The 15738-nt window shown below is 27.1% G+C and overlaps 2 protein-coding genes across 2 annotated transcripts; one reads left to right on the top strand and one right to left on the bottom strand.

The window, feature by feature from the left end:
- Positions 1–123: 123 nt before the first annotated feature.
- Positions 124–9328, top strand: LOC106690057 (zip homologous protein 3). The gene is made up of 9 exons (XM_067048849.1): positions 124–149; positions 919–992; positions 1652–1710; positions 2818–2937; positions 4002–4132; positions 4552–4654; positions 4727–4800; positions 7526–7609; positions 8377–9328. The coding sequence occupies exons 2-9, from the start codon at positions 947–949 to the stop codon at positions 8465–8467; spliced, it is 708 nt and encodes a 235-aa protein (XP_066904950.1). The 5' UTR covers positions 124–149; positions 919–946; the 3' UTR covers positions 8468–9328.
- An 88-nt stretch (positions 9329–9416) lies between these two features.
- Positions 9417–11663, bottom strand: LOC106690059 (uncharacterized). The gene is made up of 4 exons (XM_014435326.2): positions 11529–11663; positions 10047–10115; positions 9738–9813; positions 9417–9572 (listed from the first exon to the last, which is right to left on the bottom strand). Exons 1-4 carry the CDS (start codon positions 11660–11662, stop codon positions 9513–9515), a joined length of 339 nt encoding a protein of 112 aa, XP_014290812.1. The 5' UTR covers position 11663; the 3' UTR covers positions 9417–9512.
- Between the last annotated feature and the right edge of the window lie 4075 nt (positions 11664–15738).

Raw genomic sequence — 15738 nt, 5'->3', positions numbered from 1 at the left:
TTTACTAGCAATTATCATAAATCTAGGTTTAGTAATTTTCAGTAATATAATTTTCATAATAATGTTATTTAAATGGCAGTGTAACTGGGAGATTCACATTCAACTGCATTGGTTCAAATAAAATTTAAATTTAAAGTTCTAATTAAGTAGTAAGTTTAAATACTATTAGTTTTATACATAAAACGAGGATTACCTGTAAATGTTTTAATATTGTTGTTAAACTTGAATTGATAACTTAGCAGGATGGTTCAATTACATTAATGAAACGTTTAGTACCTCATATCATTAAATAAAAACTTTATTATTTTAGAAACAATTTATGATAGTAGGTTTAAAATTAAAGGTTAAAACGTATTCTGGAATAATTTCAATTAATCACAATATAATTATTTAGATGCATTTATTGGTATTAGAATTCTGAGGGAAATTTTATGAATTGTTTAAAGAATCTTTAGGAAATTCAGTTTATTAACAGAACAATGTTGATATTAAGTTATGGTGACTGCTGGTTGAAAATAAAAAATTGTAATTAACAAACAATTTAGCACTGTAAACATTTTTATTATTGTAGTTATCATGTTTTACGATCTAATGCCACAAATAATCTTACTTTTAATTGTGATGGTCATTAATTTATTACATATTTTTAAAAATAATTCATTTTAATTCTTTTGATATGGTATGTTTATTGGATTCTTTTGTAAGGTATAATAACAAAAACAAAAAAAATGAATTTTAAGTAAAAGAATCTTCATTTTTTACTACCTGTTATTTGTTTTAAAATGCTCAATTTATTAATTTCTTTATTTTAATCAAACATTTATCTTTATTGCAGTCAATAATAGGCACTTTTAAAAGTTTTATTCCTATTAGAAAAATGTTTTGGGTTTTTTGTAATAGTTGCTTTATTAAACCTAGCCAAGGAAAAAAGAAAAGACAATTTTTTATGACCAGCTGCTGTCATATACTATGTGATAATTGCACTCGACAAGGTAAGTCATCATATTACAATTAGATTTTATGAATAAAACCTGTGAAATTAAACAAAATAAATAAATAAGAAACTATTCGTTTGACACTTGGAAATACACAAACATAAGTAACCACAAACACTTTGATCCTTTGGACAAACCCAGTTAAAATTATGGAAATTTGTTTTTCGAATTAGAATCTGGTTATATGTTCATTTTTCTGATATTTTATAAAACGATTCAGATGACATAATTCCATTTCCCTTCTGTTCCATAATAAATAGATCTTTGAAAAAATGGATATTGAATGACATAAAAAATACTATTAAAATGCTCACTTATGCCGAACACTCACTTCATCCCAGCATAATAAGCCTGTTCCAACTTATTGGCAGTATAACTGGCCAAATGAAATGTCAAATAGTGTCAATTATAAAAAAAAAAACTGAATTTATATAAATTAAATCAAATTATATAAAATAAAAAAGTTTCTATTACATTGGGCAGTTGACCACCTTAAGATTTATACTTATATTTTGTAATTGCTAAAACTGTATTTAAAATTATTTATAATAATTACATTGTCTTACTGTTTTGTTCTTTTTAGTTCATACATTTTGTTTAAACTTTTTTTTTATATCAGAAACAAATATATTGATTGTTTTAATTTATTTCTTTAGATGCGAAAATTTGTATAAAATGTGCATCACCATGTATGATCGTGCAGTGTAACAATCAGGTAAGTAATTAATTAATAGTATAGAAAGTAGTAATAATTATACTATTGAAATATGCCCTCCATGATAGAGTTATACAATATATTTGTTTGTACATTGGTGATATGTTCCTATTATAAGTAATTTTTTTCATTTCATCCCCATGAGTGTGCACAGAACTTTAATGTCACCATTTTCTGTCTCTTTAGATTTATTTACAAGCCTCATAAATTCTATTGGTCACAAAGCTTGAGAACTACTAGTTTTTCTTTAAAATAATTTCAGTTATACATTCATAGTTTTTTTTTTTAAATATGTTTTTCCCAATTAATATACATTAATTTAAATAGTATGTATATATTTTTTTTCATGGGAAGAGGGAATTGTTTATTTAATATTCCGATATAATTTTTTGTAAGATTTTATTATTTCAATTGTATGCATAAACTATTAACTTGATTTAAATAAATATCCCATTGGTGTGGGTATTTTGGTATTGGTAACTGGTAGAGGGGGAGAACTAATTCAGCAAGTGGGCCTCCTGGCCCTTTTTGCCAACCATTTGTTGTTACTTTGAAGTTGCTGCAGCCTACTAATCAAGGTGGGAGTATCAAGATTCATTTCTAGGTACCACCGAGAAATAAATATTTACTGCCCCAGGTGGGAATCGAAACCACAAAGTTCTGAACCGAGAGCTCTGGGACCTACGCCACAACATGTGTGGCGATCATGTTCCTAAGTATGCTATACAAATGTTGGAAATAAAATATAAATTTAAAATTTGAAAATCATTGACCGATATTTTAATAATAATTTCTCATTTAGTCATATTCTTGTTACTACTGAATATTTTTAGAAACTATTTCTTAATGAATTCATGATTACACTGTTCTGATTGTAAATGAATCTACACAGTTTACACAGATGTTTACTCTACACTGTACATTCCACTGAAAAATAATTTACAATAGTAATACCTCAGTCTCTGCAATACAATGAATATACTTACAATTAACTTAATATCTGTTTAGTTTTTATTTAATTTATGATATTTAATTCTAGTATTTTGTGGAGGTTAATATAGAATTAAATGTGAACTCTTTTGATATTGATTATTTTTACTGTTTCAGATGCCGGAAGAAATTAAAGAGGTATTTCTTGACATAAGTGATACCATACCTAAATTAATCAAGGTGCTGGATTTTCAAGAAAAAAATCGTTCTAAATTAATGGCTTATTACAGAACCAATGTAAGGAATTCATATAATCTAATATTAATTATTATATATGATTCATATTAAATAAACAACAAAATGTCTTGCTGTAAAGATATTGAGATTAAAATATCTTCCAGTGAGACATCTGTCATTCTCCTAATATAAGTTTCTATAATACCAAAGTTGTGATTCAAGAATAATAAATATTATATACTTATTTTTGGGTTTAAAATCCATATGTACTCCTTCTTAAAAAGGTTGTTTATCAATGCTTCACCATGTAGTATCACCCAAAATGAATTGATTCTAAAACTTTTACTGAATAGTCAGGATTCTAAAATATTTATTATTGTTATTGATTATTCAGCTGAGATAGCTGAATGTACCAAGATATTGTGCATTGACCAGGGATATTAGAGTGTGAGAACTCTACAACAGTTGTTACATAAAAATGCAATTGAGGAATGAGCCAATTACAGGTGGCAGGGCCTTGGTTTCAAATTTACCCATTACAGGTTTGCTTATAAGAAACAAATACTTTGGGGTTCTGAATGATCTAATGTCTTGAAACTAAATATCAATTATACGCCTCTGCATGAAGTCCCAGGTGTCAGTTGACAAGATTGAAAAGTAGGGTCCCTCTGTAGCAAATGTGAAAGAAAGCCTGAAATACAAGTACATGCAATGACTTGTGAAATAAAATCTCAAAAATTCCCTCTTCATTATACACAGTAAAGTACGAATTTATCTCTCATTCTTAGAGAGTGAGAGAGATTTTGCCTGTTTTAACAAGGTCTTCTGCATTAATACAAATGGATTCACGTTATGATATAGTTATATTGTGGCTTTTCCTAAGAAAACTATCTTTTATTTAAGGAATTTTTTTAACGTTGTTCTATAATGGATACAAGAGTGAAAAAAAGAATATCAACAAATACATCATTTAGAAAACTTCTGGAATTTGGAGCTGTGATGTAGTCCCAATATAGCTTTTTTATGTTGTTTAATGCTAAATAATAAAAATATGTTTGTCATTCTAAATGAAATGCTTTTATTTTTATTCTTTCCTCTTTAATTATTATTATTATTTTTGTAAGGTTGAAAAATATAAAACTGCTAAAGTGTACGTTTCTGAGTTAGAACAGAAGCTTCATACTGCAAAGCAAAAATATGAAGCTTGCAAAGTTGCTCTAAATAAACAGCAGAGCAATATTGAGATACTTATCAAGTAAGTTTGAATTGATTATGGTAAATTTTTGGATAGGCTTTGGCTTGAAAATATGAATAATTATAACTATTCCTAAGAAAAATTACAGTTTAAAGGAATTATTATAAATCTTTTGGATTATTGCTAACTTATATCATTATATATACTTATTTTAAAAAATCAATGAATATCTATGAAATTTCATTAATTAAATTATCTAATCTATATAAGCTTCACAAAACAAAATTGTTTAATTATTTTTAAATCCTATATTATTAATTTTTCTAATTCTTAAATTGTATTTTATTAAAATAATATAATTTCTGATAATCTTAAATAATTTTACCTATGTAAAGTAAAATAAAATTTCGATTATAGTAGATGTCCCTTAAATAGATACATATTTGTTTTTCTAATTTGCTGTTTTAACTTGATTTAAGGAAATATCAGTGGTACAAAGAAAAGTGTGGAAATCTTGAAACTTCATCTAGAACGCCATCTATAAACTTAAATACTTCAAGAAATATTTTAAGCCAACCCTTTGTAAGTAATAATGAATTAATATTGTTGCCTTGTTGAAAAATAACTTCTACATATTACTTATTTTTGTTCTAGACTCCTGTAAGGGGAAATCAACCAGTTTTTTCAATGAATGCGCCCCGTACTCCTCGAACACCTAATAGTCACAGGTATATTGATTTGTATGCAAGATTTTATTTGCTTTTTTAGATTAAGTAAGGATTATTATTAAATTATTTAAGACTTATTACGTATTGACAACTATATAATTTCATCATAATTTCTTTGGCATAAAAGTTTTATGTTATATATGTGTATATTTTTTAACAAAGGGAGTGGGGTGGCACAGAGGTAAGGACCTATGCTAGAAACTTCAAGGATCTGAGTTTGAATTTGGCTGTGGCAGATAATTATTTATTCTGTTATTATAGCCCTGAATCAACCCTGTAAGTTCTAAAGCCCTCCTGTGGCCCAGCCAGCCTCATAAAGTTGGTACTCTTAATTAGGAAAAAATCCGACGGTTTTACTATTTTTCCTCAATTCTTCCTCTTATATCACTGAACTGCTAAAATAGTCGTTCTTAGTATATAATTTTTATAGATGTAACCTATAAATCCTTTGAATTAATTTCATTAGCAATTGTATGATTTAAGTATTAATCCATCATATAAATATTAACACTCTGACTGCCCAATATGAGTTATCTCGTAGTTATAACAGTTAGCTGTTAACTCTACTATATAAACTTCATTCTAGCTCCACTAATATGACAAGTTAAAAACTATAGATTGCTGATAGTGGATATCCTAGGCAAAAAGTAAATTACAATTTATCTTACAATGGGTAGATAATGTGTTATCTTTCTAGTTTCTGCTTTAAGATTTTCAATTTATACTTGATTTGCTAAAGAAGACCTACTGCCAGATGGGGCTTCCTGTTCCTCAAAATCCTCTTTTTATCCCATGCCTTTTGAAAAAGCATATATAGTATCTCTAATTTTCTCAAATAACTCTGAAGCTAGTCCACCTCTCTCGATATGTTCACTTCTTTTGATATTTTGTTTTTATTATTGGATGTTTCAACAATGAATTTGACTTCAGTCTCTGTGTGATTTTTCCTATTCCGATTCACTAACTTGAGAAAAGTTAGTTCTGAGAATCACAGCGAGCATTGCCTATTACACACTCTTGATCCTTCTTCTGAACTTTTTTTGTTTTTTCCTATTGATATTTCCTGTGAAATTTGTCAAACGGGTGGATAGAATGTTTTTAATGCCTTTACTTTTTTATTGTTACGGTATATAACATAAAAGTTCAAACTGTTGTGAGAACACTAGCTTCTAAGTGTTCACAACAAAGACTTCACAATGAGTTGTGACAAACAAAAGACACAAGGGCTAGTGAACTACAATCAATATATTTACAGTTTGCCACAGAGCAATTTTTATACAATAAAACATTAATTTTTATATCACACTTAAACAGAATTAACTGCAATCCAGAATTTGTTATATTCTTTGTAGTTTTCCATTTTTTCTTGCCTTTTCTTTAGACATTTTAACTGATGCCCTTGCTCTATTTCTTTTTTTTAGCTTATTATTTTTATCAATTTTTGTCCTTCCTTAGTATATAATTTTTCTGAGCTTCTCTTTTTTTTTTTTAAAATGAATTGTTGCTTTGCTATTTTTTTATTTTTGAACCTATCCTACATTACTGCACATTGAAGAGATTAAGTGTTTTTATGATGTGGTAGATTTTACAGAATGTGACCTTGTCTTAGTCTGATATATTTTTTTCATCTCAGTTATTTATTATTATCATTTTTTGTCAAAAACATTTTAAGGACTGGTGCAAAAAATGAAAATGGAAACTCCTAATGGCTTTTGTGAGGGTTCAAACCTTCAAAACCTCAAAACCAAGCTCATGGTTTAAAGGCCAAAATAATAAAATTATAGTTAAAATCTGGTTGTCTAGATTTTATTTTGATTGCTTGTATATCCATATTTAACCATTAAGCTTTTGTCAGGTACAATATATCTATGAGATGAAGTGGCCAGTTATTTTGTTTGTCCAAGAAAAGGATAGTGGATTTAGTATATTTCTAATTCCTCCCACCTCCCACATGGTTAAAATTTTCTTTGTATACTGTTGACATTAGATTGCGGTGTTTTGTTACAACTGGATGAGTTGTATCAGATTGCATTAGTATTTTTGGTTTCTCAAATTTTATTTTTTTCATATTTATTTTATTTTCCCTTAAAATAATTGTATTATTATGTTTGTGTCCCTGATTCAAAGATATTTATTGTTATTTGCAGTAAAATCTGTGAGATAAATAGTGCTCGTCCATGTCCTTGAAATATTAAAAAAATAGATTTTAAGTGGATTATTCATACTATTATATAAAAATGTTGCTTAAAAATGCAAATTTAACCATTATCAAGTGACAAAAGTTCAGTTTTTAAAATTTTTTCCTTGGTTCTATGCTGAAGTCCTACAAATGAGTAGTGCACAAATGCGTTATGATCTTAAGTGCACCTGACCAAGTGTCAATGTCAGCATTAATGAATACCTTATTACAGTTATTATATTTAAATGTTGAACAAATACTTTTTTGGGGTTAATTTTTTCAAAATCATCTATAGGAATTGAATTTATCTCACAAGTGAGCTGTCATACACACTTTAGTTGATGATATATTTTTTAATATAGATTAATTTCTTTTAACCTATTAGGCATATCAAGAAGAGTTCTAGAGAATTCCAAATATTAGCTATTGTAAATTTTATTTTCACCATTCTGACAAGGCACTAAAATAATTTAAAAAGAATTTGGTGATTTTTGTTTAAAATATTATGAGATAAATAGGTTTATTTTATTCAACTTTTGTATTTAGGCTCAATCCTGCTAACCGCTTCTTAACTCCTGAATCAATAGTTTCCAGCCATAAGTCATCAAATAGTTCAGGAAGCTTAACTTGGTATGTACTATATCATAAAAAAAATTGTATACATTTTTAATTTAACATGTATGAGGGGTTCCTAGTGAATATCCCACTAGTCATAAAAATCAAAATATGGGTTAGAGGTGCAATCATTTAGTGTGCAGTATAAAGCACTTGTCTGCACAATTAGTTCTGTCAAAAACACTACATGACTTACTGCTTAAGCCTCCTAAAATATGGCTATTCAGCAAAACTCCGCAAATCTGTAAAGCTTCTAGCAAGAACTCCATTCATCAGTGGAGCTACATTTCATAAAAAGCATCCCAAACTTAGAGTTGACTGAAGATCTAGTTGTAAAAAGTGACAATTACCATTGTTCATGTAATAATGTCATTATTCATTTTATTTCATATTTTTTTATCCTTTTTCGTTAATAAATAACTGCTTATTACAAATTCAACCTGACAATAACATCTAGCTGCTAGATAATTCTAACACTATTATTTGTTGGAATAGTGGGTTTTGGATTTAATTTCATAAAAATCCCAATGTGTTTTCCCTCTCTATAGTCCAGAGTATGTAATTTGGTATTGTTCATTTAGTTCTGATAAAATTTTTAATGCCTACGGAGGATTAAAAAAAAATTAGGTACTTCAGGGATGAAGATTTGAATGAAGTGTTTATTTCATTTGTCATTAGTCTAAATTGCGATATAACAAGTGGATTCGTTGCTAGCAACCCTTCATATATATCAAATTATATATTAAAACACTACAGAGTATTGAAAATTATTATTTTTCCAGCTCAAGCAAGGCAACAATGTGTGGTTTTACACCGCCTTCTGATAGTTTCCAACTCCTTTCACTACTCAATAAAAATAAACAATGTAGTTAAACATATGTCTGACTACTTAAAATAAGTTTCATATTGCTGTTTCTAGAAATTGTAAATTTGATTTCTTTTACACGACATATTATGTGAAATAATTAAGAAATAATATAATTAAAATGAAGTGTTTATTTCTATAAATATATATTATAGTTTGTATCCATGTTTATAAATTTTTGTTCGTGATGTTTATGTTAATACAGTTTTTGGATTTAGATTTCAAATATAACTTTTTACTCATATTATATTTGGTATTTTTATGTACACGTTTTATTCATAAAAAAATTATAAATAACCTTTAATTGAGATGAAATAAACTTTTATTAATTTAAAGTGTGTAAAATTATGGTTTGCAGTGATAATGTTAACTCATACTTAATGCTACTATTAGCAAACACTATGTACCTAGGCCTACATATACAAAATTACTTCTTCTTCATCTTCATGTAATACCACTGATTCAATTATATAAAATATTATAAAAATTATATTATCTGAATTGTATATATTAATTTTAAATTATGGTATTAATAAAAAAATTACTTAGTTTAAAAGTGACTAGATTTAAATTTTTTTTTTGTTACTTTGCATTAAGTTAAATTTTTTATTATAATTTAAACTAATTTCCATTTTTTCTCAACTGCTGTACTGTTCTAGAGGGTTCTGCGCCAAACCTTTACTTTTAAGTAAGACAAGAAAGTTGTAAAATTAGTTTAATGCAATCGGGAACTGAATAAAGTAATTGTATAACCAACAATTATAAAATAAGCTTAAACACATATTTTATTTCCTCACAATAAGTTTTTTTTTTTTAAATTATTATTGTATCATAATAAGTCATTGAAGATAACAAATAAAAATGCGATATCAGAGGATAGTAATACATCTTATACAATATCTAAATTTCATATAATATATTTCATCTTACTTTACTAAGTACAAAAAGATACTTTACTATGTACAAAAATATATTATATTTAAACATACTTAATGTTTATTTAATCAACATTGTTTTGTTTTTTCTTGCCTTTATTATTAAATTGTCTTCTTCTCAGAGATATAATGGTGTATGTAGTAAATCATGGTATTCATTTCCCGTTGGTAACTCTAACTGTAAACATCAGACAAATATGAAATTTAATACATAGTTATTTATAGAATCAAATCTATTTGATATTGTTTTTGTAATTAATATTATAAGAATATCTACATAGCAGAGATTACATTTAGCATTAAAAAAAAACTTGAAATTTTTAATAATGAGAAAAAGACTTACCATAACCACGTCTGGACTTATAGATGAAACATCTGTATTGTTGGAATCTTCTTCAAAGCCTGAGTCAATTGAGGTACTGAAAATTCATGGAAAATATGTTATTGTCATCTATTTTTGGAATATGGCTGTATTCAAGAAAATTTGTGAATTGAACAAGGTAATTGAAATTATTGCTATTTATTACAATTAAATCTGATGATTATACTTTTTTGATAGTCATAGTAAGGAATATAAATGTTATCTTTCAGTTTGCAGTTAATTTTGGTAACAATAAAAAGAAAAGGAATAGAAAAACTGCTTGCCACTTACCTTCTGTTACGTTCACGCAGAATACGAGGGAGAATTCTGGAGGATCTAACAGCATAGTTTGTAAGTGTTCTGAAATTGATATTATTCTTTAGTAATACTTTAATGAAACTAATAGGATTAAATGATAAGTAGTAATACTAATATTTGCATAAACAAAGTGATTAATTTAAATTCATATATTGAAAAATTTATAAACTGAATGGCATGAAGCATAATAGAGGTTCAGGGGAACATTCTCATGCACACCTCAAAATAATGCAAGACTAAACCAACTAAATGATGAAAACATTAATATTTACTACATTGGAATCCACTTATGCATTAAGGAACCAATTGAAATCTTTGTGAAATTGTGTTTGTTAATTTTATACAACATTTGAATTTAGAGTATATTGATAATTTTTTTTAAGAGTTTTCATCTTATGACATGAAATGAAGGTACAGCACCCCTCTAAGTTACTGTTAGATAAAGATACATTCTCGGGTTTAGTATAAACAAAGATTTGGTTGATTCCTTATTGTGTATGTGGGTTCTCATGTGTTATAAAAAATAACTTGTAATGCCATAAAAATTAGTTGGTAGAGATCTGAAATCATTAACATTTCTTGGAAGTCTAACTTTTCAGAAGTGTTGATAAAGCAAATATTATGCCCCTGTCTTCTTTATAATTTGGCTATCAATTAAATTAGGTAATCTAAGATTTAAGCTTAAGTGTCAAAAAGGGGTGATTACAAATATGAAGTATTAATACAATTTTGTTGACTAATATTCCACTCAAAATCCCAAAATTACTACTTTCTAAAGAAGTGATATTTTTGCGATTTTATGTTTAATGTTATTTATTCCTCAATTTTAAATAAACCCCATTGTATTTATTTTATTAAATAATGTTATAACTGTAATTTTATTTATAATAGATATTTTAAGGGTCTTTTATACATATGTTGACTATCAACTGCTTAAATTATTGAAAATTTTATCAATGATTTTGATATTTGAATAAAAGTAAGCTAACATTTTTAGATCTAAAACAAAAAAGTCATTTCTTTGATGTCATTGTTCCCTATTTGTAAAATCTCTCATTGAGGACCTGATAGCTCAACGGGCTGGGGCGAGGGTCCCAGAGCGCTTGGTTCTGAAGGTTGTGGATTCAATTCCTGGGCTGATCAATATTTATTTCGCGGCGGCCCAAGAAATGAACCTTGACATTCCCACTGTGGGGCTATATAGGTCCTCAATGGAGGAAATGAGCCAAAAAAAAAATCTCATTCTCTCGAACTAATTAACCATATTTGACGCTTAACAATTTATAGTATAATGATAACTATCTGAATCATCTACTGAATATAAGTTTATTCAGCAGAAATTATTAGTGTTTTAAAAAAAAAAAATGAATTACAATTATTAAAACTAAGCTAAGAAAGGTAACTTTTTAAAATTATTAATAATTAATAAAACTAATAGACATAAATGAATCTTACGATTGGATCTCCCAAATGAAGGGTATGCTTTTTAAGTGTTCTTCAGCTCTGTACAGAATAGAATTTCGTCTTACAGCCGAATCAATTTTATTAATTGTTATTTTCTCAAAATCTGTAGAATTCTGATTGACCATATGTTCCTTTACTAAAACAGAAGATAATAATTATTAGATACATTGCATATGAATCTTTTACAATAATAAATAAAGTGTTTTTGTTGAGGCCCAATATCTTACTCAAATGATATTCTATCAAATAACAGTAAATAATTAACTAGTCCATTTTTTTATAAATCTAGCTATCATCAAGACTATTATATATAGGATCAAATAATAATACAACTCATTTTAACTGCTAAATTAAATATTAGAAACGATACAATGCTCCAAATGATAAATATAAAGTTAATGTTGAACTTTTTTAGAATAATGTTGTCTCTATTTAGTCTGTCTTTTTTTAGACTATAGATTTGTAATGTATTACATCTAGTTCCTGCATATATGATTTGATTTTATTTGGTTCAGATGATGTATAATGATCCAATAATATCTTGCTAAAATGTGTAGTAAGTAAGTGCCTAGTTTTTCTTTAGTTGAATTGATTTGTCTTACTTACATTTTTGTACGGAGTAAACTATTAAAGTTGGCAGGGAGTCTTCCTCAGATGTTGGAATGGGGGTGTATACCACCTTCATTAAATAGGAGAGTTCAGCTTCCAGTGTCATCCCACCAGATCTTAGGTCTTCAATAATTTTCTTCAGCCTGGTTTTCCTTTCCCGCAGTTCTTCAATGCTTCGTAGTAATTTCCCTTGAGCACCACGAGTGATCCCTGTACCTCTTACGATTTTGATATTGTATTCTATGTTGTCCTCGCTCAAAGCCATCATTTGCCAATAAGACCAGTGGGAGATGAGAGGCCAGTATTTGTGAAGCTTGATGTACTTGAGCCACTCCTTTGTACCTGAAAGGGTATAAACAAATCTTTAAATATAAACAAATTATAAATATAATCAGTTCATAAATCTGGGAAGAAATAGCTCAAATCAATCTCCACTTAGAGAATAGAAATTTGTGGAACAGCTTCAAAAAGTAATATTTTAGAAGTACAGATTTGTTTTTCACTCATATTAATGAAACAAAATTAAAAAGCTTATTATAAATCGAAAATTACTTTATTCATATTTTTTTTCAAATAAAGTCAATTTAACATTTAGTGCATTTATTTTCTCATATATCATGAAAATTTTAAATCCTAAGATAATCATTATGAACTACTTCATGGTGTATTTAACAGGCCTTAAAGTGCTAATAAACACTTGTATGGTAATAGTTTTTGAAATAAATATCGACATTTTATTGAATTTGGTGACAGGTTTAAGTTTTCCTATTATAAAAAGCTTATGGTGGCTGTGCCAGAAATAGTATAATCATTACTTATATATGCTTTGAATTTTTATTTGAGACTGGTTTATTAATTAATTAAAATTATCCACCAAGTCTCAACCTGTTTATTTAATTATTATTCCACGTCTACTTTTAGGTATTCTGGTATTCTCAAGCATTACTTTTTATACTAAATACACAACACAGTTACAGTGTTGTCACAAAAAAATTGTAGGCTGTTCAGCATTTGTCAAATACTTTAGATTATCAACTTATTTCTAATCTAACTTATTCATTTTTTCTAATATTCTCTATATCAACAATACTCTGTAAATACATTCTAAATATAGTTAATAAAGAGAGTTGTAAGGTTATAGATTATAAGACTATATTAGAAAGTGTAAATGCAATAATATTAAAAAATGCGAATCAGGTAGATAAGAAATAGATTGACAAACTAAAATATAATTCTGACGATGCCTATCACAATAACCGTGATATTTAGAATAAGTCATTCTTGAGAATAGCCAGAAGGGCTGAAACGTAGGAGTAAAATAATAAGAAAATAATATTTTATATTGTAATTATTTAATCATTGCTTTTCAAAGCTATTGACTGTTAGTTCTGCTTTAGCATATATAGTTTAAAATTGTATTATTTTGAAAAATATGGTAAATGTTTGAAAATATGACGAGTTCTTTGACCTTTAAGATCTGATTGCGACCGACACTTAACGTGTGTGTCTTTTCTACGATGAGAACATTAAATCATGATTCTAAAAGTTCTGGCTTTGGCCAAATTAAAGTTGATCAATAAAGAATTATATACTTAATTATCATTGTACTCCATTTTGGGGATGGATTAAATTAGCTATATACTCACTATATATTTCAAACATGTTAAATTATTGATTATTATTATAATTTATTACTAAATATTTATCAATTGCTGTTATTGATTACTTATTTATTTTGCGCGATGTTAAATCATCACAAAAAAAAATATATTAATATTTGTGAATTTTATTTCTATATTTGGAAATCTAGGATTTGTAAGCTGTTATAATTCACGATAACTAAGATAGTCAAGTTTCAAACTAAAATTTTCTTTATATTGTCAAACGAAATTAGATAAATATTACCTATTCAGAAAAAAACTGAATTATTGGATACAAAATTCGATCATTCTTTTTTCAATTTATCATTATATTACGATGAACACTAGTACTATTCATTTTATATCAAGCGTAGCATCAAATGAAAAATTTAATTTACCAATAAAAATTATGTTATTCTTAACATTCAGAATTGTTATTATTATAATATTATGCATAATTTATGTAATATTGAAACCATTAATCAGATTATTTAACATAATTACAGCAGAAATAACAATAATAGTAATAATAAAAATTTATCTAATAATTTCCATAATTGTTATTTTAAAAATTGCGAAAACCATTCAAGAATCCTTACGAACAAAAATTAACTATGAATAAATCTAAATGAAAACCACACCCCATGCAAAATGACTAATTCATTAATTGATCATAATCATAATTATTGGAGGTATACATTTAGCTCTACATATGCACGGCAAAAATTGAATCAGTGCTCAATACTGCTACAGTCGTAACGTAGAAAATGGACCAATAATACGGAAATAGGAATAAACACTCGCTAATGGAGCATTATAATTTTGTATTTGCTTTTACATTGGACGAGAATTATATTTTGGATCTTATAAATCATATGTAAATGATTAATTGAAACAATATTATCATTGTTAATTATAGAAACTGCATTTTAGTATAGGTATTACCTTGGAAACAAATGCCACAATGAGGTGCATAAGTACGTGTTATTATTTATAAATATTATTTTGATTATTATATTACTAATTATTTAAAAAAACAAAACCGAAATCAAGGACTCCAACAAACAAAATTGAAAATAAAACTTACCTATCGCTCCTAACTGGGACTCTTTTGCACGTAGTCCCTGTCCATAAAATGGTATAAATCCTGGTGGATTCGCTGCACTATTTTCACTCGACATGATTCTCTAAAAAAAAAGAAATAATTAATTAAATAAACAAAAATGAATAAATTCAATAGATCCTAACTATTCAAATTATAATATTTACTTCCATGAAATATATGTCAAGGAATAAATAAAAAAAAAAAAAAACTAACTTACCGGAGAGGATGTGTATCTCGACAAGGTTCTATGAAAATAAAGTACTTTGGTATTTTCACCATTTCTTAAATAGTGCAGAGGTACCTTACCCCCCACCCCATTGGGAATTTGGGTTTTTTTTGTAGCCAGGTATTTGATTGGCTGTAGCGTGTAAAATGGTTGTTGGGAATTTTCTGAAACTATTAACAATTATAAAAATACTTTAATAACTGAAAGTCTGTAATTTATAACTATTACGAGCAAAAATCAATATATCCACTTTTTAAAAATTATTATCGTAGAACTCAAATTAGTCAAATTTTGATCAGATATGTTGATTTGTAATACCTACTTGTCAGTGAAAAATTCAAATTTTAAAATATATCTAATAACTTTTAGATGTAGAATTTTAATTAGTCAATTTTTTTTTACTTTTGAGAAGCGGACATATTAACTTTTGATGAGATATTTCTCAATTTATTTCTCAATACTGCCAGAATCCACTATTTCTTACGTTGTAAATATGTATGTAGAAATGAAAAATAAATTAGTAAGTAAATTTAAAAAAAAAAAAAATATTGCTTCAACGATAGTTTGTATGACATTGTTAGTGCATGAGTAAAAATAGTATGAATTTCTCTTATTTGTGAT

This window comes from Halyomorpha halys, unplaced genomic scaffold (assembly GCF_000696795.3).
Source record: "Halyomorpha halys isolate HHAL.00 unplaced genomic scaffold, Hhal_1.1 Scaffold1561.1, whole genome shotgun sequence".
NCBI classification, from domain to species: domain Eukaryota; kingdom Metazoa; phylum Arthropoda; class Insecta; order Hemiptera; family Pentatomidae; genus Halyomorpha; species Halyomorpha halys.
The sequence above is the reverse complement of the archived record's forward strand: the minus strand, read 5'-3'. Positions and strand labels throughout refer to the sequence as shown.

Bases quoted from the DNA above. Each gene is read 5' to 3' on its own strand.
- LOC106690057 (XM_067048849.1), top strand. From the start codon at position 947: ATGACCAGCTGCTGTCATATACTATGTGATAATTGCACTCGACAAG. The intron at 4,655-4,726 runs GTAAGTAATAAT...TTTTTGTTCTAG, and splicing joins ATATTTTAAGCCAACCCTTT to ACTCCTGTAAGGGGAAATCA. The intron at 7,610-8,376 runs GTATGTACTATA...TTATTTTTCCAG, and splicing joins AGTTCAGGAAGCTTAACTTG to CTCAAGCAAGGCAACAATGT.
- LOC106690059 (XM_014435326.2), bottom strand. From the start codon at position 11,662: ATGGTCAATCAGAATTCTACAGATTTTGAGAAAATAACAATTAATAAA. The intron at 10,116-11,528 runs GTAAGATTCATT...TATCAATTTCAG, and splicing joins TTCATTTGGGAGATCCAATC to AACACTTACAAACTATGCTG. The intron at 9,573-9,737 runs GTAAGTCTTTTT...TGATGTTTACAG, and splicing joins TAAGTCCAGACGTGGTTATG to TTAGAGTTACCAACGGGAAA.